We start from the raw sequence: 24,025 nt of genomic DNA, 5'->3' as shown, positions 1-24,025 counted from the left end.
TAGCAAATAGACATTTTATATTCCAAAATTAAAGCTGAAATTCCTTTTTCTTAAACAGGAGAAATCCTAATTGTTTTTTCATTTCTGTGAGCTTTTAAGACCATTCCACATGTTATCAAAATGAAATGACCATCCAACAACTTCTCTCTATATACCGTTTTTTGGGTGTGGGGTTTTGAGCAAATGCTCAAGAGACCATATGCTGCTAGGGATCAAGCTGCTAGGGATCAAACTGAGTTCCTCTGCATGCAAGGCAAGCAGTCCCTATCTTTTCCATTCTAATAGTCCTTTTTTTTTTCCTTTGCAGATGGATAAAAACAAAACCAAATGTTAACAAGCTACATTAATTTAGAATGCTAAAAACTCTACTTATTTAAAATTTGGGACATATACTATTTTCATTATTCTGAAGGAAAAGAGGCCTTTCAAAACTCTACCAACAATTTCTAGTCCAGTCTATTAAAATTTTTATATTCTTTGCAGCACTAAATAGAATTTAAGTAAACAGAAATCTAAATTAGATAATCAAAATATAATCATGGAAACTAAGCAAAACAATACACCAGGGTACTGAATACTTTTAACAATGAAAACATAACCAAGCATTCTAACAAATTATAGAGCTCATGTTGTGTAATTTAACTCCAACTTTTAGTACATTAACAGGTTGATTTTGTGGACTTTATTACATTAGTAATTATTTTCTACCCTTTGAAAACCAAATGTGTGTTCCTAATCTACTTCTTTTCATGAAAAGGAAGACATTTTTAAAAGATATATTCCATAACAGTAGTAACATCTTAGTGTTTCAAAATATTTATAAAGAACCGTGCTGATCCTGCGCATTTCGCTGAGGTGCAACCTGCACTCAGATCTCATCATCAGAATATGAATATCTTTATTCAAAGTCTAGTTCAGTCAAATCTAAACACCATTCAGCAAGAGAGTCACTCCAGTCATCATCTTCCTCAGTGTTGAAACTTTGGACAAGTTCAAGGCAGGAAGGATATACACGAGCACAGAGGCAAATAAAGCTAGAATCAAACTGCAAAAGCTCTGACATTGTACCAATATAAATAAATCGGTCTTCCTGAATATATTCATAAACTATAACCTGTTTTTTTTTCCATAGTGGAGAGGTAGAAGTGATCAGCAGCAACTTTTGGCCATGATTAAGAATCTGGTAGTTGTGGGTGTCTGAATACGAGGGAATATAACTAATCTCCCTCCATTCTCCCCTGGCTGGATTGTAGACTTTTATGACAAGGGGGGTGTCACAGATACAGTAGATCTCGTCATTGAAGACACAGGCTTTCAGAAAGTAACTCCGTTGATATGTGGCAATGTTGAGCCACATGTTATGGCTAGGATCATAGCAAAGCATACGCTTACTGTTCACAGCATAAAGATAATTCTGAACCACTATTAGCCCAAAGGAAGAGAAAGAATGAGGTACAGGTGCCACCAATGCCCACTGGTTCCTCTGAACACTGTAACATTCCACTTCCTTCAGCTTATCTTCAGTAATGGGGTCTTCTCCACCCAAAATGTAAATGTAGCCATTGAGGTAGGCCACAGCCATGCCTTCACGGCAGAACAAGCGGTCAGCCAACTGTTGCCAACTGTTCTGGGCTGGCTTATACACCCACATTTCCTTCCTGGGCTCTACTGCAAGATAGATGTCATGGTCTGGAGATACACAGACAGCTAAGGAAGTGATAGTTTTAGTGTGGGCGAAGGTGGTCAAAGGTGAGGGCATTGTATAAATGTCCCTTGAGTAAGGGTCAAAGCAGAGAAAGGGATCGCTGGGTTCTCCAAAGAAGATCACCATCTCCTTGGCACACACCCGCAGTCTGTGGGGTGAGTTTTCCACAGCAGATACAACAGAGCTGCTGCTGCTGCTGCTGCTGTTGCTGCTGCTGGTCTCAGGCTTGGGCACCACAGCCTTGTATAACATGTCCCCATAGCGCATCTGCAGGGCGCTTTCAATGAGCTCTGAGCAGTACTTCTTCACAGTGGTATTGGTCAACAGTCCTTCCAGATAATCGCGATCTTGGTCAGTGAAGTGAGCCCAGCGGACACACTTGAAGACTTCTGCAGCGTTGGGCCCTCGCTCCTTCGGGGCGGCCTCTAACCACTGCACCGCCACATGACACACTGTTTGCTCATGCTCTATGTTGAGGCTATCCAGGCGAAGGATGGTGAGCATCTGGGCCAGGGTCAGATCAGCCAGGCTCTCCTCCCGGATCGATCCCATTTGGCTAAGCTGCTTGAAGTTGTGTGCAATGAAGGCCTGGGCTTGCGAGCGCAGCTTGTGATGGTCAAAAGCATCAGCAAACTTGAGGGTGGCGGTGCAGTTGGACAGGTCGAGGCGACGGGCCAGGAAGGAGGCGCAGGCTTCGCGCACGTACTCGAGCTGCAGCATGTCGGAGGCCGCGTACAGGCGCTGCACGTTGGCCTCGCTCAGGGCCACGCGCCCCGTGTAGCAGTAGTCCACCAGCACCTCGAAGGACTCAGCGTCCACGTCGTGCATGGTGATGCTGGTCTGCTGGCTCTCGAACATGCCGCCCGTGAACATGCTCTTGAAGTAGGGGCAGGCGGCCGCCAGCACGTTGCGGTTGCAGGGGAAGAGGCGGCCGGTGCCGGGCCCGCTGCCGGGCGTCACCACCTCGATGGTCACGTCGCACAGCAGCCGCGCGTCGTAGAAGGCCTTGAGCTGCGCCAGCAGCGCGGCCGAGTGCGACGAGTCCTTGAGCTCCTCGGGGCCGGTGAAGAAGGCCGCGACGGACGGCGTGGAGATTCTCTTGGGCCGCCTGTCGCCGCGGGGACTGGCGAGGCGGGGAGAGCGCGGCGCTTCTTCCCGGGACTGCATGCTGGAGACGGCGGGGCCCTGCGGCCGAGAACAGGTGCAGCGACCGGGCTCCGGCTCCTCGTCAGCCTCCTCTTGCAGGCAGAAGCCCGCGGCGCCCCGACGTGCTTCCTTCCAGCAGGGGCCGCAGTTACTTAATGCAGGCTCTCAGGCGCAACGCCGCCTCCCTGGATCGCGTAGACAGTGTCTGACTCACTCTTCTTTTTTTTTTTTAGTTCCGCGCCCTTTAGCTACCTCAGCTCGCCCTCACAGGAACCGCGCTGAGGAGGCCGACAAGAGGCGCCGCTGCCGCGCTTGCAAGACCAGTAGACGAACAGAACCACAACTCCCCGGATACTTTGCGCGCCGCGAGGCATGCCGGGTCCTCTAAACTGCTGGCTATTAGCTTGCTTAGCGCGATCGCCGCCTCTTGGCATTCTGGGAGTTGTAGTTTCGGTGGTATATCGCGAGGTTTCTTGCGGTCGATTGCTTCAGCGAGCGAGTTGGCCTGTTGACCCTAAAGTTGGAAGTAGAGCTCCTGGTTTAATAAACACTAGTGTGCCTTGCCCCAGAACTTTCATACTCTTTGTATCGCTGGGATAATACATATTCTAGGGGTTGTGACAGGAAAGGGTGCCTCGGGAAGTACTTATTGACTAGAAGCAAGATTAAGTGCTTGCTTGCATCGTGCTGAGAAATCATTAAGTTAGTTTTTTTAAGTGAGAACACTCACGAATCTGAACATGAGCAGATTCTGCGGGAAAAGAAATATTTTTTTCCTGTTTTTAATGTTGCCTCTTTTGAAAGAAACTCAAGAATACATTATAGTATTTTCAATACTAAATCAAATCGGGAGGTTCATCAAAAACATCCACCAAGTGAGGTTTTTGAGATAAGCATTTATGGATAACCTCAAATCGGGCATATTGGTGCATGATTGCCCTCTCACTGAGTGGTCACTTTATCTCCTAGGAAGCAAGATTATTATTCTATGATTGTTTTCAAAGGAGATTTACTTTCTTTCCACAGATAAGCAAATGTCTTTAAGGATTGTTAGGGAAAGTTTTAAATAAAAAGATTGAAATAAATAACCTGTACAAAAAGGACACTTTGAAAAACTATTCATTTGGGCCCGGAGATATAGCACAGCAGCGTTTGCCTTGCAAGCAGCTGATCCAGGACCAAAGGTGGTTGGTTCGAATCCCGGTGTCCCATATGGTCCCCCGTGCCTGCCAGGAGCTATTTCTGAGCAGACAGCCCGGTGTAACCCCTGAGCACTGCCGGGTGTGACCCAAAAACCAAAAAAAAGAAAAAAGAAAAACTATTCATTTATGCCCTGATTTTTCTGGTATCAATATAATATAGTCTTTGCTTTCAAAATGTGTTTTATATATGTCTTCATCAATATTGTATTTATGCAAATATTCAAAATCAAGTGCTTAAAAGTTTGATTGGTGGGTTTCCCCTCCCCCTTCCTTTTTGGGTGCTATGCCCTGCTGGTGCTTTCTTGGCTGGGAGCTATCTTTATCTTCTCTTCCCATATAAAAACTTTTTCTTAAAATAAGACTGCTCCCACTATTCGTTTACCATGTGACCTTAACCCAATGAATAAAATCTTCAGTATAACTTGAACAGGTGGTTATCACAGAATACTGCCTCAAGTTGTTTTCTCTTTTTTTCCTATTAACTGATTAGGGTCTACTGAAAACACATGAGAGCAGATACATTAAGTTCTTCCGGACACTAGGCCTACAACTCTATACTTAATCATCTCTCAGATACTTCAAAGATAATTATGTCAACCACCACCAACGAAAGTGTAACATAAGGGAGATACTCAAAAGGGCTGGAGTGAATGCTTTGCCAAGTGGGAGGCCCAGGTTCCAATCCAGACACCATATAGTCCCTAGAACATAATTAGGTGTGGTCTTAAACCTAATTCACTACCAAAACTGGTAAAAATTAATTTAAACAAAATTGTAATATTTTGCCTATAAAGTATCAATTAAAAGAAGAGCTCATGCCTTGCAAATTCAAAGCCCTGAGTTCAATCCCTAGCACCAGAGAGTCCCTGGAGAGCTATTGACCCCTAGCATGAAACAATTAGGCCTATATAGCTGGGCATCGAGAGAAAAATGAGCAAAATCATATACGGCACTACTCAGAAATAAGATATACAAGTACTGACTAATAAAATAGGTTTTAAAATTTTACTGAATGAAAGATTCCAAATATAAGAATATGTTTAGTATAACCATTTTACTTGAGGTTTCAAAACAGCTAAAATAATTCTGGTGAATGAAAATCAGGCTGCAACTCTTGGGGGTAAGGAGTTAACAGATTGTTAGAGCAATGGGAAAGGAACATGTAGGTACTTTCAGGGGTTATTTTCTTGGCTGATGGTTACAATTGCCAGACTTAATGAACTGACTCTTAAAAGCTGTGCCACTGGGCCGGAGTTAGCATGGAGAGCCTTGCATGGAGAAGGATGGTGGTTCGAATTTTGCCATTGCATATGGCTCCCCGAGCCGGCCAGTAGCAATTCCTTTTTTTTTTTTTTTTTTTTTTTTTGGTTTTGGGTCACACCCAGCAGTGCTCAGGGGTTACTCTAGGCTGTCTGCTCAGAAATAGCTCCTGTCAGGCACGGGGAACCATATGGGACACCGGGATTCTAACCAACCACCTTAGGTTCCAGATCAGCTGCTTGCAAGGCAAACACTGCTGTGCTATCTCTCCGGGCTCCTCAGGAGCAATTTCTAAGCATAGAGTCAGGAGAAACCCCTGAGCACCGCCGGGTGTGACCCAAAAACCAAAACCAAACAAACAAACAAACAAAAATCTGTGTCACTCATTTGCAGTAAATTTACTTCTTCTTAGGAGGAGCTATATAACTGGTACTAAATAAAGTAGCAGAATTGTTTGCACTGAATTTGTCAAGATAGTTAAATAATAAAGCATTACTTACTCCTCCTACTCTTCTAGGTCATGGCTGATTGTCTGGATGTATGGCTTTCCAGAGCCCTGGGACAAAGGCGTTCAGAGCAACTATGATTCAGGATATTGGGGTTTTTCAAATGTGTAGAGTAGTGGAATGTTCCAACATTATACCCCAATATTTTTTTTCATTCATGTAACAGCTTAATTAACAGCACACTTTTTATTACCAGTGTTTTCTCAAGATTTTTTGGGGTTACTCTTGGCTATGTGTCCAAGAATCACACCTGGTAATGCTCAGGGAACCATATGGGATGCTGGGAATTGAATGTGAGTTGACTGTGTGCAAGGCAGACACCATACCTGCTGTACTATTGTTCTTGCCCCAAGCTTTCTTTCTTTTTTGGGGGGGGGCACACCTGGAAGTTTTCAGGGGTTACTTCTGGCTGTCTGCTCAGAAATAGTTCCTGGCAGGCACAGGGGACCATATGGGACACCGGGATTTGAACGAACCACCTTAGGTCCTGGATCGGCTGCTTGCAAGGCAAACACCACTGTGTTATCTCTCCGGGCCCTTTTTCTTTTTTCTTTTTAAAGTAACAAGTTCATCCTGAGTGCAGAACTAGGAGTAATGTATGAGTACTGAGAGGCGTGTCTCCCCCAAAGAAGCAAACCCTTAGTACCACCCAGTGTGGCACAAAAGAAACAAAGAAAATAAAAAACAATTTTTATAAAATCAAGTGCTGATGTTAGTTACAAGGCTGTGGAAGTATAACTTGATCCACCATTTTGGAGAATAAATCGGCCTTATCTCATGAAGAGGAACGATTCTATGAGTCAGCAATTCCGCTCCTCACTTGTGCAGCATGTGCAAGTCAACAAGATTGCTGACTGCAGCATTGCAGTGACTAGAAAATGGAAGGGACCTCTATGTCCATAGCTAGTAAAATGACAAGTAAACTCTGTCCAGTTATACAGTGGTACATTGATAAAGCAGAGCCTATGTCCACATGGATAAATCTAAAACTAGATGTTGAATGCAAAAGTTGTTTTAAAAAAAGGAATGTATTCATAATAATAATAATAATAATAATAATAGAGGCAATAAATTTGAAATTCTGAAAAAAAAAAGTAACAAGTTCATTAACATACCATTGTACAGGGGCCGGAGAGATAGCATGGAGGTAAGGCGTTTGCCTTTCATGCAGGAGGTCATCAGTTCGAATCCCGGCATCCCATATGGTCCCCCGTGCCTGCCAGGAGCAATTTCTGAGCATGGAGCCAGGAATAACCCCTGAGCACTGCCGGGTGTGACCCAAAAACCACAAAAAAAAAAAAAAATACCATTGTACATGTTACCAACATTTTTGTTTTTTTCAGGTCATACCTAGCAGTGTCTAGGGCTTAATTCCTGGTGGTACTCTGGGAACCATATGCTGTTCCAGGGATAAAACCCAGGTTGGCCACAAGGCAAGCACCTTCCTTAATGCACTATCAATCCCACGTGATCAGTTTTTCGTAATTTTGATTCCAAATAAAAAATCACAATAGGGTAATATATTTTAAGGGAGATAGATCAAAGGGCTGATTTGATCCCCACCATTATATGAACCCCACTAGCACCAGTGAATGTGACCCTCAAGTACCACTAATTAGTATAGCCCTAAAACAAAAAATAATCACAATATTCATTATTAATTAAAAGCACAAAAAGGGTGGTGATGGTCTCTGATAGGTATAGTCTGGAATGAAAAAAGACGATGTTTACTTAGGTGGGTCTGGGTTGATGTCAAATTTCTTAAGCTTCAACTTTGGGGCCAGAGAGATAGCACAGTGGTAAGGCGTTTGCTTTGCATGCAGCCAACACAGGACAGACCTTACTTTGACTCCTGGCACCCCATATGGTCCCCCGAGCCGGCCAGGGGTGATTTCTGAGCAGAGAGCCAGGAGTAACCCCTGAGCGCCGCTGCTGCTGGGTGTGATACAAAGTCCAAAAAAAAAAAAAGCTTCAGTGCAGATACTGAGATCCCTAGTCACAGAGGCCTGATAGTATCACCCAGCACAGAGCAGAGGTCTTACAAACACCACAAAAGCACCACCAGGAGAGTAACTGATCCTGAACAGAGTCTATAGTTGATCCCATGACAATACACTCCAAGAGCGGAGAAACCCCATATCTTTTAGGCCAAGTGAATTCCTTTTCGAATGACCCCAATATTTACTGTGCCTGGGCAGGAGGGAAAAAAAAAAAGTACAAATCATTATTTTTTTATATATACTATTTTATTTTCATTTATTATTATTATTTTTATTTACCCATCTATTTTTGGTCAATTTCTCTGTTTGGGTGTGATAATTGAAGTTGTCCCCAGTTATACTTACTCTTTCTCTTCCTTACTGTTCTTCCTTTGTATGCTATGCCATGTTTCCTATATCAAGACCATGACATTTTTTATTTGTTTGTTTGCTTGTTTTGTTTTGTTTTGTGTTTATTTTTGTGGGTTTTTATTTATTTATTTATTTTTTTTTTTTTGGTGCTTGTGCTTATTGTTGGAGCCCTCACGGGATATTTGACACTTCTTTTTGTACTGGTGGAATGTTTCACCTTTTTTCTCTCCTTCATTTCTCAAACCGATGTTGAAAACCTCTGGAAGAATTCCACTTATTTTCGGCATATTAGACTTTTACCCCAGTTTATTACTTTTCTCTCCTTTAAACAAAACCACGTAACTTGAACTAGCTAGTCCTGCCCCCCCAATTAGAGGGGGAAACAAGGGAGACACCAGGACCAAAGAGGTGCAAGACTACTATGCAGTAGGCTAGATACAGAGGAGACCACACATCCTAGCTACCCCGGGGGTGAGGGAAGAGGATATGGGTGGTAGGACAAAAACGGAGGTGTAGGGAGGACAATTTGGTGATGGGAATTCCCCCTGATTTTATGTAAATATGTACCTAAAATATCATTGTCAACAATATGTAAGCCACTATGATCAAAAATAAAAAAAAAAAATTACAATTAAAAAAAAAAAAAAAAGCTTCAACTTTTCTTCCTTCTTTTTGGTCTCCATCTATTGAAATGCTCTGTTGGTCTTTCAATATAACACCATGATGTATCTGTTACATTGAATCCCAAAAGTCAATCATAGGTATTCTTGGCATTGAAGATATCTTCATAGACCACATAAGCTGTTCCTCTATTATCCAGTGTGCTATGCTCCCCACTGATTTGACGAGGTCCATATTTCCCAAGTACATGATACATTTCTTCAGTTGTGATTTTATATAGTAAATGTATTTTATACCAAAATTTATTTACTTCAGGAAGAAGGATAAAGTTCTTTATCTTTCTTTGCCTCTTACATTGTCACTCTGGCAATGTGATGAACTTTGTGCAGAAATTCCTCCAGACACTACTAGAGCTCATTCAGCTTCAAGAGCAACATGGTGTCACAGGCAGGACATCAACGTCTCAAGATTTCTTAAAATTTTCATAATACTTTACAATGGAATCAAATTTTTCTGAACCGAATGATAAGTTATTTTGTCTAGTAAACCTAAGTTTGTCACCAAACCATGTCACAATTCTATGTATGTATGTATGTATGTATGCATGCATGTATTATTTTGGGACAATATTCAGCAATCCTCAGGGGTTAGTCCTGAGTTGTGTTCAGGCATCACTCTTGTTTGGTTTGGGGGCCACACCCAGCAGCACTCAGGGGGTTACTCTTGGCTCTGCATTCAGAAATTGCCCTGGCAGGCTTGGGGGACCACATGGGATGTCGGAAATTGAACCCACACACAGATGCCTCACCCCCTGTACTATCACTCCAGAAACAAATTAAACAATAACAACAAAAAAATTAAAAGATCTATTTTAGCTAGTCTTTTTTTTTTTTCTAGCATACAGTTTTCTTAGAAATGTCTAAAATTTTTGGTTGAGGCAGGGCACACTCGGTGGTGTTTAGGATGATTCCAGTTACTCCTAGCTCTGTGATCAGGAGACCATGATCAGGGGATCAAACTTACCCCCTACCCCTGCCTGCATGGAAATCAGTTTCAGTACAGGAATCAAACCCAGAGACTGATATGTATTCAAGGTGTGTGCTCTATCACAGTCACATCTGTACATCTCTAATTTTTTTCCCTTTGGTTTTTGGGTACAGCCAGCAATGCTGGTGCCTTACTCCTGTCTCTGCACTCAGTGATCACTCCTAAGATTCAGGGAACCACTTGTAGTGCCAGGGATTGAACCTGGGTTGGACATGGGCAAGGCAAGAGCCTTACCTGCCTCCTTAAATTTTTTTAGACATGTCTAAAAATCTTAGAAATTTCCTGCCAGAGGTATAGTACAGTAGCCAAGGCATGTATCTTCCATGAAGTTGACCCTGGTTTCTCTTAGTTGATCATCTCGGATAACAGCTAAATGGGGTGAGCACATTGCATCTACAAGACTAAGGCTGATCCCCAGCAGCCCATGGTCCTTTAGTATCTTTGGGAGTACAAAACTATTACTCCCTCAGCACAGAGATGGGAAAAGCATCCCCAGCACTGTAGTGTGGTCACAAAACAAAATGAAACTTCCTGACAAAAATTCTATAAAATTTCTTTTGACTTCAGAGGAAAAAAATAAGATAAGTTTACCTGGGAAATGAGAGGAGAGAGAAAAAGGGGAATACTTGTTAAGGGAGAACATGAATTTCACCAGAGTAGAAAAGTCAAAATCCACATTGTTGGTCTTTTCTTTCTTTTTCTGTTTTCTTTTCTTTTTCTTTCTTTCTTTCTTTCTTTCTTTCTTTCTTTCTTTCTTTCTTTCTTTTTCTTTCTTTCTTTCTTTCTTTCTTTCTTTCTTTCTCTCTTTCTCTCTTTTCTTTTTCTTTCTTTCTTTCTTTCTTTCTTTCTTTCTTTCTTTCTTTTCTTTCTTTCTTTCTTTCTTTCTCTTTCTTTCTTTTCTTTCTTTCTTCTTTTCTTTCTTTCTTTTTCTTTTCTTTCTTCTTTCTTCTTTCTTTCTTTCTTTCTTTTCTCTTTCTTTTCTTTCTTTCTTTCTTTCTTTTTTTCTTTCTTTCTTTTCTTTCTTTCTTTCTTTCTTTCTTTCTTTCTTTCTTTCTTTCTTTTTTCTTTCTTTCTTTCTTCTTTCTTTTCTTTCTTTCTTTCTTTCTTTCTTTCTCTTCTTTCTTTCTTTCTTTCTTCTTCTTTCTTTCTTTCTTTTTCTTTTTCTTTCTTTCTTCTTCTTTCTTTCTTTTCTTCTTTCTTTTTCTTTCTTTCTCTTCTTTCTTTCTTTTTTCTTTCTTTCTTTCTCTCTCTTTCTTTTTCTTCTTTCTTCTCTTTCTTTCTTTCTTTCTTTCTTTCTTTCTTTCTTTCTTCTTTCTTTCTTTCTTTCTCTTTCTTCTTCTTCTTTCTCTTTCTTTCTTTCTTCTTTCTTTCTTTCTTTCTTTCTTTCTTTCTTCTTTCTTCTTCTTTCTTTCTTTCTTTTTCTTTCTTTCTTTCTTTCTTCTTTCTCTTCCCTCCTCTTCCTTTTCCTCCTTCTTCTTTCTTTCTTTTTCTTTCTTTCTTTCTCTCTCTTTTTCTTTCTCTCTCTTTCTTTCTTTTCTTTTTCTTCTTTCTTCTTTCTTTCTTTCTTTCTTTTCTTTCTTTCTTTCTTTCTTTTCTTTCTTTCTTTCTTTTCTTTCTTCTTTCTTCTCTCTCTTTTTTTCTTTCTTTCTTTCTTTCTTTCTTTCTTTTTCTCTTTCTTTCTTTCTTTCTTCTTTCTTTCTTTCTTTCTTTCTTTTTTTCTTTCTTTCTTCTTTCTTTTCTTTCTTTCTTCTTTCTTTCTTTCTTTTTCTTGAATTATGGGAACTAAATATGTGGTTGTGACAATGAAGATGAATAAAAAGAACCCTACATTATTTTCATCTTTTTTTAAATCGTATTTCATTTAGAAATTCTGACGAAGAGAAGAGAAGAAAGGGAGATAGTAGCATGTTCAAGAGAGACTCAACTTTTTACATTCTAGTATTGTTATAATCATTACATCAAAGTATATTTGATATATATACACATTGATATATATACATCAATGTAAATATACATCAGTACATTTATTATATCAAAGTGTATTTGGTCATTCTTATTTTCTTAGAAATAATTTAAAAACTATTCTGTTTCAGATAATGTGATTATGATAGTGTTAATGTTTTTAATTTTGATGTACAATTATTGCACCTCATCACCACCAAAGGCGCAAGTGCACTAATGTCTTTATGTTTGGAAACTAAAGTTTTAAGCAAATTATTTATCTTGGAAACAAGATCTTTTTGTTTGTTTGTTTTGGTTTTTGGTTTTTGGGCCACACCCGGCGGTGCTCAGGGGTTACTCCTGGCTGTCTGCTCAGAAATAGCTCCTGGCAGGCACGGGGGACCATATGGGATACCAAGATTTGAACCAACCACCTTAGGTTCTGGATTGGCTGCTTGCAAGGCAAACACCGCTGTGCTATCTCTCTGACCCTGGAAACAAGATCTTTTTTTTTTTTTGGTTTTTGGGCCACACCCGTTTGATACTCAGGGGCTACTCCTGGCTATGCGCTCAGAAGTCGCTCCTGGGTTGGGGGGACCATATGGGATGCCGGAGGATAGAACCGCGGTCCGTCCTACGCTAGCACTTGCAAGGCAGACACCTTACCTCTAGCGCCACCTTCCCGGCCCGAAACAAGATCTTTAATAGCAATTTCATTCAGCATTGGATTCTTCTTGTCAACATTATAACAAAATGAGATTACTAAAACAACTAAGAATCTGTAGTATCCTAATCATTCCCATCCTTGAAATTTAACTGTTTGGTCTCTCCCACTGTGAGACTTTAATATATTTTCTTTCTTTTTTTTTTTTTTTGTGGTTTTTGGGTCACACTCGGCAGTGCTCAGGGTTACTCCTGGCTCCATGCTCAGAAATTGCTCCTGGCAGGCATGGGGACCATATGGGACGCCGGGATTCGAACCGATGACCTTCTGCATGAAAGGCAAACACCTTACCTCCATGCTATCTCTCCGGCCCCTGACTTTAATATATTTTCATTGAAGTTATTTCCTTATTTATCTTCAACAGTTATGTTCTCTACAATTCCATTAAATTTTGGTTATTTAGAGTTCTAGGACTTCAGAATATTTTTCCAGGGATATCAGAGCAAATGCCTAATACGCAGGATTTGTTTGTTTGTTTGTTTGATTGTTTGTTTTTTGGGTCACACTCAGCAGTACTCCTGGCTCTGTTATCAGGAACCATATGGAGTATCAGGGATTAAAGTCAACCTAGTCAGCCTCATGCTAAGCAAGCACAGAAATACCCACTTATTCTTGCTCTAGCCTCTATACAAGATTTTATTTTTGTGGAAGAGGCCATACCAGCAATGCTCAGGGGTTATTCCTACCTCAGAGCTCAGGAATTACTTTTGGTGGTGCATGAGGGATTATATGGGATCCTGGCAGTCAAATTCAGGTGGACTGTGTGCAAAACAAGTGCCCTACCCACTTTACCATCTCTTTGTCTCACCTACACAGGATTTCTAAGCTATATAAAGGTCTTGGGATTCCTGGTAATTATGTTGTCTATTGAGTGATAATGTCTAACATGACAGTTTGATAAAGATTACCTCTTATATTTAATATCTTTTTTCAACATTATTTTTGTTAATTTGTATTCTTGGGCCAGTGATAGCACAGCAATGTGTGTGTATGTATATATATATATATATACACATATATACTTTGCTATATACATAGCAGGTATAACATATATATAGTATATACCACACATAGTAAACCTTACTATGTGTGTATATAAAGTATTTTTGTTTTAGATGATATAATTTGATGTATGATTTTTCCTCCTGCTCTTTACTTTGTTTCAATGTTTGGGGGTTGTGCTTATGCATACTTGGTTGCAGTGCATTGCAGATCCAAATCAGTAATGTGCGGCAGTACAAGGGATTGAATGCCCTGACTTCACACTGACAAAGCCCATAGTCTATGACTGGGCTACATCTCCAGTGTTCTCTTCCTCAGTGTTCTACAAGAATTTATCCCTTAATTTTGACTGTATGCTTGTGACATGAAAACAAAAAAATAAAAAACTTCTCCTAGGCAACCTTGTTCTAATGTTATGACTGTTTTACTCTATTGCTATTTATTTCACAGTTGTGAATATATTTTCAGCTGTTTTTCATTTGAGTTATAATTTGGTTGACTTATCTGAAAGTATTCAGAGAAAGTTGCTTGAGGTTGTCCTCCACATGTAAAGTATGGGCTTCATTTCTTTGAGATTCAAGGGCCTATCCCTTTAGGCCTTTGCTATTAGGTTTTGTTGCATGGTTCAGTGCGTTTATTTGGGCCACATCTAGAGTGATATTCCTTGTCACTTGAGGATCATTGTCAGGAGTTCTTCCCAGTTTGCCATGCCAAACTGCTTTAGCCTCAGAGGGGAAAGACCTGTTTTAATTCCAAATCCTTCTTCAGGATTGGTTCAATGAAACTGGAGTTTTCAAATCTTAATTATTCTTGTTGTCCTGGGCTTGTCCCATAGAAATAGAGAATAAATTATCTCCCCATCACACTACTAAGTCCACGTTACTGCAAGAAATTCCCAGAGCTAAATATGACATAAAGCTGGTACAAAGGTGTCCTTTTGTGGTTCTTGGTACCAGATGGTTCCCCATCACTTCCTCAAACCCCCTGAGCACTTACCAGGTGTGGTCTAAAACAAAAAACAAAGTGAGGGATGGAAACACCAGAAAATCTATTACCTATCTATACTTTTAAGATTTGGAAGCACTTAGCTGAGTCTATCCATTGTATGTAAAAGATTAGGATTAGATTCCCAGCGTGGTCTCAAATACTAAGTCAGAAATAGTTCCTAAACACTGCCATATGTAGTAATATATATATATATATATATATATATATATATATATATACATATATATACACACACACACCCAATAAAGGACATGTATACATTTAACTATATAATTCTGAAAGAGTTTTTCTAACCTTACATGGGTCACATTTTTTCTTTTTCTTTTTTGGTTTTTGAGTCATACCCAGCAGTGCTCAAAGTTTACTCATGTGTGCTCAGAAATCGCTCCTGGCAGGCTTGGGGGACCATATGGGATGCTGGGAATTGAACCAGGTCAGTCTTGGGTCTGCCATGTGCAAGGAAAAACGCTTTACTGCTGTGATATCTTCCCGGACCCCTGGTCACATTTTCTGTAAATGATTGTCTTCTAATACTTTCCTATTTTATTCAATAAGTTATATTAAATATTCTTTTAAAGTTATAATCAATAGGTTTTGAAGTTTTTAAGCTGATAGTGTTGAGATCTGATGAGAGAATATATATAAGTAAAACAACTAAGAAGCAAGCAACATAAAATGACTCCAAGGATTCAAATCTATATCAGACTAGATATCTACATTCTGGTGATATTTTAGGATTTCAATGACAAGCTTTATTTTATGGTTTAGGAAGCTGAGTTGGAAGCATTTTATATCTCCAACTTAAAAATAAATGGACATAAAAACAAATTCAATTTTATAACTCATATTCTCTCAGCATAAAATGGTAAAAAATAACACCAGTAAAATCATTGCTTTCAAGTTAATGAGCAATGAATAGAAAATTGATTCTAAATTGTTGGCTACATTCGTTTTGGGGCCACACCCAGCTGTTCTCAGGACTTACTCCTGGCTCTACACTCAGTGATCAGTCCTCAGATGGGTTGTGAGACTACGTGGGAAGTCAGGTATCAAAACTGATCGGCCACATGCAAGGCAAGATTTGCATTCTCTGCCCCCCCCTTTTTTTTTAACTTGTGTAGAACTTTATTAATAACATACTATTTTCTGTATAATTTATGTTTTGAGATGCTAGAGTTATAGTATGATAGGTGTAAAGCTGCCTGTTTTGCAAATGGCTGGCCCAAGTTCAATCTGTAGAACAAGATACTGTTCCCCAAGCACTGCCAGGAGTGATTCAAGTAAAAAATCTGAAGTAAATTCTGAGAAATGCCAGGTATGGCCCTTTTTCCCCCAGAAAAAGGCCAACTAAGACCATTAAGATGGTTTAATGGTATGGAGTTTTGTGCTGGAAAGCCTCAGATTTAATTCCTGGCACTGCATGTGTTTCCCAATGCCAGTTTGGGTATGACCCCCAAAGAAATAGAAATGTCAGTTTTATCTCTGTTTTGAAGTACACTCTTACCGTTCATATCCTTTTCAGATGGTAAATATGCATTAAATGGTTTTGAAACAGCCGGAGAGATAGCATGGAGGTAAGGCATTTGCCTTTCGTGCAGAAGGATGGTGGTTCGATTCTGGCATCCCATATGGTCCCCCAAGTCTGCAGGGGCGATTTCTGAGCGTAGACTTTATAGTAACCCCTGAGCGCTGCTGGGTGTGACCCAAAAACCAAAAATTAAATAAATAAAATAAAAAATAAATAAATGTTTTAGAAACAACATAATGCCCTTTCCATCCCCCTTACAAAAATCTGAGCAACATGATTTATGAAATATTCCATTTTGTAGAAGTGTTTTGGGGCTGTCAAAATGTTCTTACCTCAGTGTGTGGGTGAACTGTAGCAGTGTTATACTCTTGAGATTATGGAACATAAGTATGTATATGCTTTTGGAGAATAAAAAAATTTCTTTACCAGATTCTCAAGATCCAGGTACCAAAATGGAAAATACACTGCTCAACTAGCTGGAACAAAAGGGAACATTTCTTTAACTGTATTCCAGGCCCAAAACTAATTAAGTTATTTACTAAATTAGTCTTTTTCATATTCTATTTAAAATAGCAAAGTTGTATACGGTTTGAATTTTAAAAGCATTTGAAATAATTTGGGTTCTCCAAGTTTTCAGACTACAAGCACACAATGGAAAAAAAAGAGCATTCTATTCTAATGAAAAGTAGTCCTTCTATCTGTGAAAAGATGTGCCAATTAACTATTAAGTCAAGGGCACTTTTTCCTGTCAAAGGGGATTTCAACATCATACTTGTGTCACTCACTCTGCAAGTTTTATTATACATTTAACAGAAACACTAAAGTAAAAGGTCAAGAAGACCTGAGTTCTAGTGCCTCTTTTATTTGTAATTAATCAGGTACAAATCACATCTATAAAATAAAGGTAATTCACAGATATATCACAAAATCAAAACCCTTCTCAATAAAACTCTTAAAATTATTTCTATTTAGCTTATACCAAACTCAAAAGATTGAGAATAACAACCTGGGAGAAATGTTCTTCTATAAACCGGTTAAATAGCTTATTTCTATGAATGAATACTCTGAGATGAGCATTGTTGTCTCAACCATTCAAAACAAAAAGCTTTCAGCAAGAAATTATCGGTAAAGAGAGTTGACCAAAAGCAAAAGCAAATACAAAAAAAGCCAACAGCACTATAAAGAAAGAATTTTTTGTATTTGAGTAGTGCTTAAAATGGTCCTGACATCAAATGGAACAAAAATTAGCTTCAGGCAACTAAAGCTTGTTTGCCTTTTAGAAGGAACTCTTAGTTCTATACAGCAAGAATCTTAATTTCACTAGAAATAATATTACAAAGGAATGTGCAGTGCATGCTTCAGTTTCAAATGGTCAGTCAAAACGCTAAACAAAACAGTGTAATTCTTTTCTTTCTTCCTCCTTTTATATTCAAAATTCACTTCCTAGGGCTGGAGCTAAAGCTTAGTGGTAGCTCACTGCCTTGGACTTGTGAGGCCCTGGGTTTGAATAACCCCGGCTGAGTAAAAAAATTCAGTGACTCATTCCTGAACAAACTCATCAGTACTGAGTATTAGAAAAGTTGGAATTTGATCACTAAAACAGAAACAAAAGAGGAATTAAATTATTGAACAAAAATTCAAGAGATAATTCTAAGTAAGCACAGAAAAGATGATCTAACTAAACAACCATATATACATTACCTAGCATGTGCTTGTATTGTGACAACCACATGTATAAAATCCTCAAAAGGTTAAGTACTCACATTTCCCTGTATTTCACAATAGGTTTTGTGCAATTTATTCTCTATTTCTGGACTCTCCCTTTCATTACGGTGAAACAAAAACAAGACTGAAACATGGTTTCAAGAGAAATACAGAATATACATATGACATAATAAAATAACCATGTATAGTATGCCACTGGTTAGGGAAATATTATAGAGAAAACATACCTTCACTCCTGGCCCAAACTGCCATCCTCCATATTTTTTAAATGTCAACTTTTAAAACAAAAATACCTTCAAACTAATAATTATTTATGTTGACTTATAAAACTGACAGAATAGTCAGTGCCACACAAAAGAGTTCTTTCTATACAGAGCTTAAAGTTGTAACATTTTAACTTATCTGCTAGCATTTAATTTTATTGCAGACTGATAGAATACTGATTTCAGTACAATTGTTTATAAATTCAAAACCTGTATTACTTCACAAAACCAAAAAAGAATAAATCACTTCCTGCTGGAAAACCTAAGATAAACACCAAAACTATACAGTTAAAAAGTTTTAAGAGAGTATAATAATCATTTTAAAACAAGCATAAGGCATAGATGAAAACTTAGATTGCTCAACCATATGCTGAGAGACAAAAATGATTTTCCCTCTGATTCAAAGAACCATGTATCAGATATCAATGAAAAATATGAGCATATAAAAAAAGTTCATTCTTATTTGCAGGGATGGGGAGTGGTATTCAAAGAGTTTAAATAAGTGGTAACATTACTCAATTATTTTTTTTTGTGATAAAGGAATGGCCAGATAGCAAATAGACATTTTATATTCCAAAATTAAAGCTCAAATTCCTTTTTCTTAAACAGGAGAAATCCTGATTTTTTTTCCATTTCTGTGAGCTTTTAAGACCATTCCACATGTTATGAAAATGAAATCACCATCCAACAACTTCTCTCTATACCCGTTTTTTGGGTGTGGGGTTTTGAGCAAATGCTCAGGAGACCATATGCTGCTAGGGATCAAACTGAGTTCCTCTGCATGCAAGGCAAGCAGTCCCTATCTTTTCCATTCTAATAGTCCTTTTTTTTCCTTTGCAGATGGAAAAAAACAAAACCAAATGTTAACAAGCTATATTAATTTAGAATGCTAAAAACTCTACTTATTTAAAATTTGGGACATATACTATTTTCATTATTCTGAAGGAAAAGAGGCCTTTCAAAACTCTACCAACAATTTCTAGTCCAGTCTATTAAAAATTTTATATTCTTTGCAGCACTAAATAGAATTTAAGTAAACAGAAATCTAAATTAGATAATCAAAATATAATCATGGAAACTAAGCAAAACAATACACCAGGGTACGGAATACTTTTAACAATGAAAACATGACCAAGCATTCTAACAAATTATAGAGCTCATGTTGTGTAATTTAACTCCAACTTTTAGTACATTAACAGGTTGATTTTGTGGACTTTATTACATTAGTAATTATTTTCTACCCTTTGAAAACCAAATGTGTGTTTCTAATCTACTTCTTTTCATGAAAAGGAAGATATTTTTAAAAGATATATTCCATAACAGTAGTAACATCTTAGTATTTCAAAATATTTATAAAGAACCCTGCTGATCCTGCGCATTTCGCTGAGGTGCAACCTGCACCCAGACCTCATCATCAGAAAATGAACTTGAACTTCCTGATTCAGAGTCTAGTTCACTGAATCCATTTAAATCCCATTCAGTACTAGATTCACTCCGGGCATCATCTTCCTCAGTGATGAAACTTTGGCCAGGTTCAAGGCAGGAAGGATATACACGAGCACAGAGGCAAATAAAGCCAGAATCAAACTGCAAAAGCCCTAACATTGTACCAATATTAATCCATTGGTCTTCCCGAGTATCATATTCATAAACCGTAACCCGGTTTTTTTTTCCATTGTGGAGTGGTAGAAGTGATCAGCAGCAACTTTTGGCCATGATTAACAATCTGGTAGTTGTGGGTCTCTGAATCCAAGGGAATATTACTAATCTGCCTCCATTCTCCCCTGGCTGGATTGTAGACCTTCATGACAGGGATGTCACAGATACAGTAGATCTCGTCATTGAAGACACAGGCTTCCTGAAAGTCACTCCGTTTAAGAGAAGCACAGTTGAGCCACATATTATGGCTAGGATCATAGCAAAGCATACGCTTACTGTTCACAGCATAAAGATAATTCTGAACCACTATTAGCTCAAAGGAATAGAAAGAATGAGGTACAGGTGCAACCAATGCCCACTGGTTCCTCTGAACACTATAACATTCCACTTCCTTCAGCTTAACTCCAGTAATGGGGTCTCGTCCACCCAAAATGTAAATGTAGCCATTAAGGTAGGCCACATCCATGCCTTCACGGCAGAGCAAGCGGTCAGCCAACTGTTGCCAACTGTTCTGGGCTGGCTTATACACCCACAGATCCTTCCTGGGCTGAGCTGCAAGATAGATGTCATGATCTGGAGATACACAGACAGCTGAGGAAGTGATAGTTTTAGTGTGGGCGAAGGTGGTCAAAGGTGAGGGCATTGTGTAAATGTCCCCTGAGTAAGGGTCATAGCAGAGAAAGGGATCTCTGGGATGTCCAAAGAAGATCACCATCTCCTTGGCACACACCCCCAGTCTCTGGGGTGTGTTTTCCACAGCAGATACAACAGAGCTGCTGCTGCTGCCGCTGTTGCTACTGCTGCTGGTGGTCTCAGGCTTGGGCACCACAGCCTTGAATAACATATCCCCATAGCGCATCTGCAGGGCGCTTTCAATGAGCTCTGAGCAGTACTTCTTCACAGTGGTATTGGTCAACAGTCCTTCCAGATAATCGCGATCTTGGTCAGTGAAGTGAGCCCAGCGGACACACTTGAAGACTTCTGCAGCGTTGGGCCCTCGCTCCTTCGGGGCGGCCTCTAACCACTGCACCGCCACATGGCACACTGTCCGTTCACTCTCAATATCCAGGCCGTCTAGGCGCAGGACGGTGAGCATCTGGGCCAGAGTCAGATCAGCCAGACTCTCCTCCCGGATCGATCCCATCCGGCTGAGCTGCTTGAAGTTGTGTGCAATGAAGGCCTGGGCTTGCGAGCGCAGCTTGTGATGGTCAAAAGCATCAGCAAACTTGAGGATGGCGGTGCAGTTGGACAGGTCGAGGCGACGGGCCAGGAAGGAGGCGCAGGCTTCGCGCACGTACTCGAGCTGCAGCATGTCGGAGGCCGCGTACAGGCGCTGCACGTTGGCCTCGCTCAGGGCCACGCGCCCCGTGTAGCAGTAGTCCACCAGCACCTCGAAGGACTCAGCGTCCACGTCGTGCATGGTGATGCTGGTCTGCTGGCTCTCGAACATGCCGCCCGTGAACATGCTCTTGAAGTAGGGGCAGGCGGCCGCCAGCACGTTGCGGTTGCAGGGGAAGAGGCGGCCGGTGCCGGGCCCGCTGCCGGGCGTCACCACCTCGATGGTCACGTCGCACAGCAGCCGCGCGTCGTAGAAGGCCTTGAGCTGCGCCAGCAGCGCGGCCGAGTGCGACGAGTCCTTGAGCTCCTCGGGGCCGGTGAAGAAGGCCGCGACGGACGGCGTGGAGATTCTCTTGGGCCGCCTGTCGCCGCGGGGACTGGCGAGGCGGGGAGAGCGCGGCGCTTCTTCCCGGGACTGCATGCTGGAGACGGCGGGGCCCTGCGGCCGAGAACAGGTGCAGCGACCGGGCTCCGGCTCCTCGTCAGCCTCCTCTTGCAGGCAGAAGCCCGCGGCGCCCCGACGTGCTTCCTTCCAGCAGGGGCCGCAGTTACTGAATGCAGGCTCTCAGGCGCAACGCCGCCTCCCTGGATCGCGTAGACAGTGTCTGACTCACTCTTCTTTTTTTTTTCAGTTCCGCGCCCTTTAGCTACCTCAGCTCGCCCTCACAGGAACCGCGCTGAGGAGGCCGACAAGAGGCGCCGCTGCCGCGCTGGCAAGACCAGTAGACGAACAGAACCACAACTCCCAGGATACTTTGCGCGCCGCGAGGCATGCCGGGTCCTCTAGGCTGCCGGCTATTTTCTTGCTTAGCGCGATCGCCGCCTCTTGGCATTCTGGGAGTTGTAGTTTCGGTGGTAAATCGCGATGTTTCTTGTGGTCGATTGCTTCAGCGAGCAATCCCTGAGGTCCCAACTTGACCCTAAAGTTGGAAGTAGAGCTCCTGGTTTAATAAACACTAGTGTGCCTTGCCCCAGAACTTTCATACTCTTTGTATCGCTGGGATAATACATATTCTAGGGGTTGTGACAGGAAAGGGTGCCTCGGGAAGTACTTATTGACTAGAAGCAAGATTAAGTGCTTGCTTGCATCGTGCTGAGAAATCATTAAGTTAGTTTTTTTAAGTGAGAACACTCACGAATCTGAACATGAGCAGATTCTGCGGGAAAAGAAATATTTTTTTCCTGTTTTTAATGTTGCCTCTTTTGAAAGAAACTCAAGAATACATTATAGTATTTTCAATACTAAATCATATCTGGAGGTTCATCAAAAACATCCACCAAGTGAGGTTTTTGAGATAAGCATTTATGGATAACCTCAAATCGGGCATGTTGGTGCATGATTGCCCTCTCACTGAGTGGTCACTTTATCTCCTAGGAAGCAAGATATTTATACTATGATTGTTTTCAAAGGAGATTTACTTTCTTTCCACAGATAAGCAAATGTCTTTAAGGATTTTTAGGGAAAGTTTTAAATAAAAAGATTGAAATAAATAACCTATACAAAAAGCACACTTTGAAAAACTATTCATTTATGCCCTGAGTTTTCTGGTATCATTAATATAATATAGACTTTGCTTTCCAAATGTGTTTTATATATGTCTTCATCAATATTGTATTTATGCAAATATTCAAAATCAAGTGCTTAAAAGTTTGGTTGGTGGGTTTCCCCTCCCCCCTTCCTTTTTGGGTGCTATGCCCTGCTGGTGCTTTCTTGGCTGGGAGCTATCTTTATCTTTTCTTCCCATATAAAAACTTTTTCTTAAAATAAGACTGCTCCCACTGTTGGTTTACCATGTGACCTTAACCCAATGAATAAAATCTTCAGTATAACTTCAACCGGTGGTTATCACAGAATACTGCCTCAAGTTGTTTTCTCTTTTTTCCTATTAACTGATTAGGGTCTACTGAAAACACATGAGAGCAGATACATTAAGCTCTCTTCTGACACTAGTGCCTACAACTCTATACTTAAGCATCTCTCAGATACTTCAAAGATAATTATGTCAACCACCACCAACGGAAAGTGTAAACATAAAGGGAGATACTCAAAAGGCTGGAGTGGATGCTTTGCCAAGTGGGAGGCCCAGGTTCCAATCCAGACACCATATAGTCCCTGGAACATATTTAGGTGTGGGTCTTAAACCTAATTCACTACCAAAACTGGTAAAAAGTTAATTTAAACAAAATTGTAATATTTTGCCTATAAAGTATCAATTAAAAGAAGAGCTCATGCCTTGCAAATTCAAAGCCCTGAGTTCAATCCCTAGCACCAGAGAGTCCCTGGAGAGCCATTGACCCCTATCATGAAACAATTAGGCCTATATAGCTGGGCATCGAGAGAAAAATGAGCAAAATCATATACGGCACTACTCAGAAATAAGATATACAAATACTGACTAATAAAATAAGTTTTAAAATTTTACTGAATGAAAGATTCCAAATATAAGAATATCTTTAGTATAACCATTTTACTTGAGGTTTCAAAACAGCTAAAATAATTCTGGTGAATGAAAATCAGGCTGCAGCTCGGGGGAAAGGAGTTAACAGATTGTTAGAGCAATGGGAAAGGAACATGTAGGAACTTTCAGGGGTTATTTCTTGGGCTGATGGTTACAATTGCCAGACTTAATGAACTTACTCTTAAAAGCTGTGCCACTGGGCCGGAGAGTTAGTATGGAGAGCCTTGCATGGAGAAGGATGGTGGTTCGATTTTTGCCATTGCATATGGTTCCCCGAGCCGGCCAGAAGCAATTTCTCTGTCATCTTTTTTTTTTTTTTTGTTTTTGTTTTTGTTTTTGGGTCACACCGGGCCGGGTGCTCAGGGGCTACCTTCTGGCTGTCTGCTCAGAAATAGCTTCCTGGCAGGGGCACAGGGGACCATATGGGACATCGGGATTGAACCAACCTCCTTAGGTTCTGGATTCGGCTTGCTTGCAAGGCAAGCACCACTGTGCTAATCTCTCCAGGGCCGCTCAGGAGCAATTTCTTTCTTTCTTTCT

At 40.4% G+C, this 24,025-nt stretch overlaps 2 protein-coding genes and 1 long non-coding RNA gene across 3 annotated transcripts; all 3 read right to left on the bottom strand.

Annotated features, from left to right (window-relative positions):
* On the bottom strand, positions 1-19,111 carry LOC126016327 (uncharacterized). Its single transcript, XR_007498263.1, has 2 exons — positions 18,722-19,111; positions 1-143 (listed from the first exon to the last, which is right to left on the bottom strand). It is a non-coding gene; the product is annotated as an uncharacterized LOC126016327 (long non-coding RNA).
* Positions 899-2,877, bottom strand: LOC126016210 (kelch repeat and BTB domain-containing protein 7-like). Its single transcript, XM_049778777.1, has one exon. The coding sequence runs from the start codon at positions 2,870-2,872 to the stop codon at positions 899-901; it is 1,974 nt and encodes a 657-aa protein (XP_049634734.1). The 5' UTR covers positions 2,873-2,877.
* A 46-nt stretch (positions 19,112-19,157) lies between the features above and the next one.
* KBTBD7 (kelch repeat and BTB domain containing 7) lies at positions 19,158-21,477 on the bottom strand. Its single transcript, XM_049778794.1, is given in 2 exon segments — positions 19,158-19,700; positions 19,702-21,477. Coding segments are annotated over 2 exon segments (2,067 nt in total). The 5' UTR covers positions 21,448-21,477; the 3' UTR covers positions 19,158-19,379.
* Positions 21,478-24,025: the final 2,548 nt, after the last annotated feature.

The sequence above is a fragment of the Suncus etruscus genome, chromosome 8 (genome assembly GCF_024139225.1).
Source record: "Suncus etruscus isolate mSunEtr1 chromosome 8, mSunEtr1.pri.cur, whole genome shotgun sequence".
NCBI classification, from domain to species: Eukaryota; Metazoa; Chordata; class Mammalia; order Eulipotyphla; family Soricidae; genus Suncus; species Suncus etruscus.
The sequence above is the reverse complement of the archived record's forward strand: the minus strand, read 5'-3'. Positions and strand labels throughout refer to the sequence as shown.

Bases quoted from the DNA above. Each gene is read 5' to 3' on its own strand.
- LOC126016210 (XM_049778777.1), bottom strand. From the start codon at position 2,872: ATGCAGTCCCGGGAAGAAGCGCCGCGCTCTCCCCGCCTCGCCAGTCCC.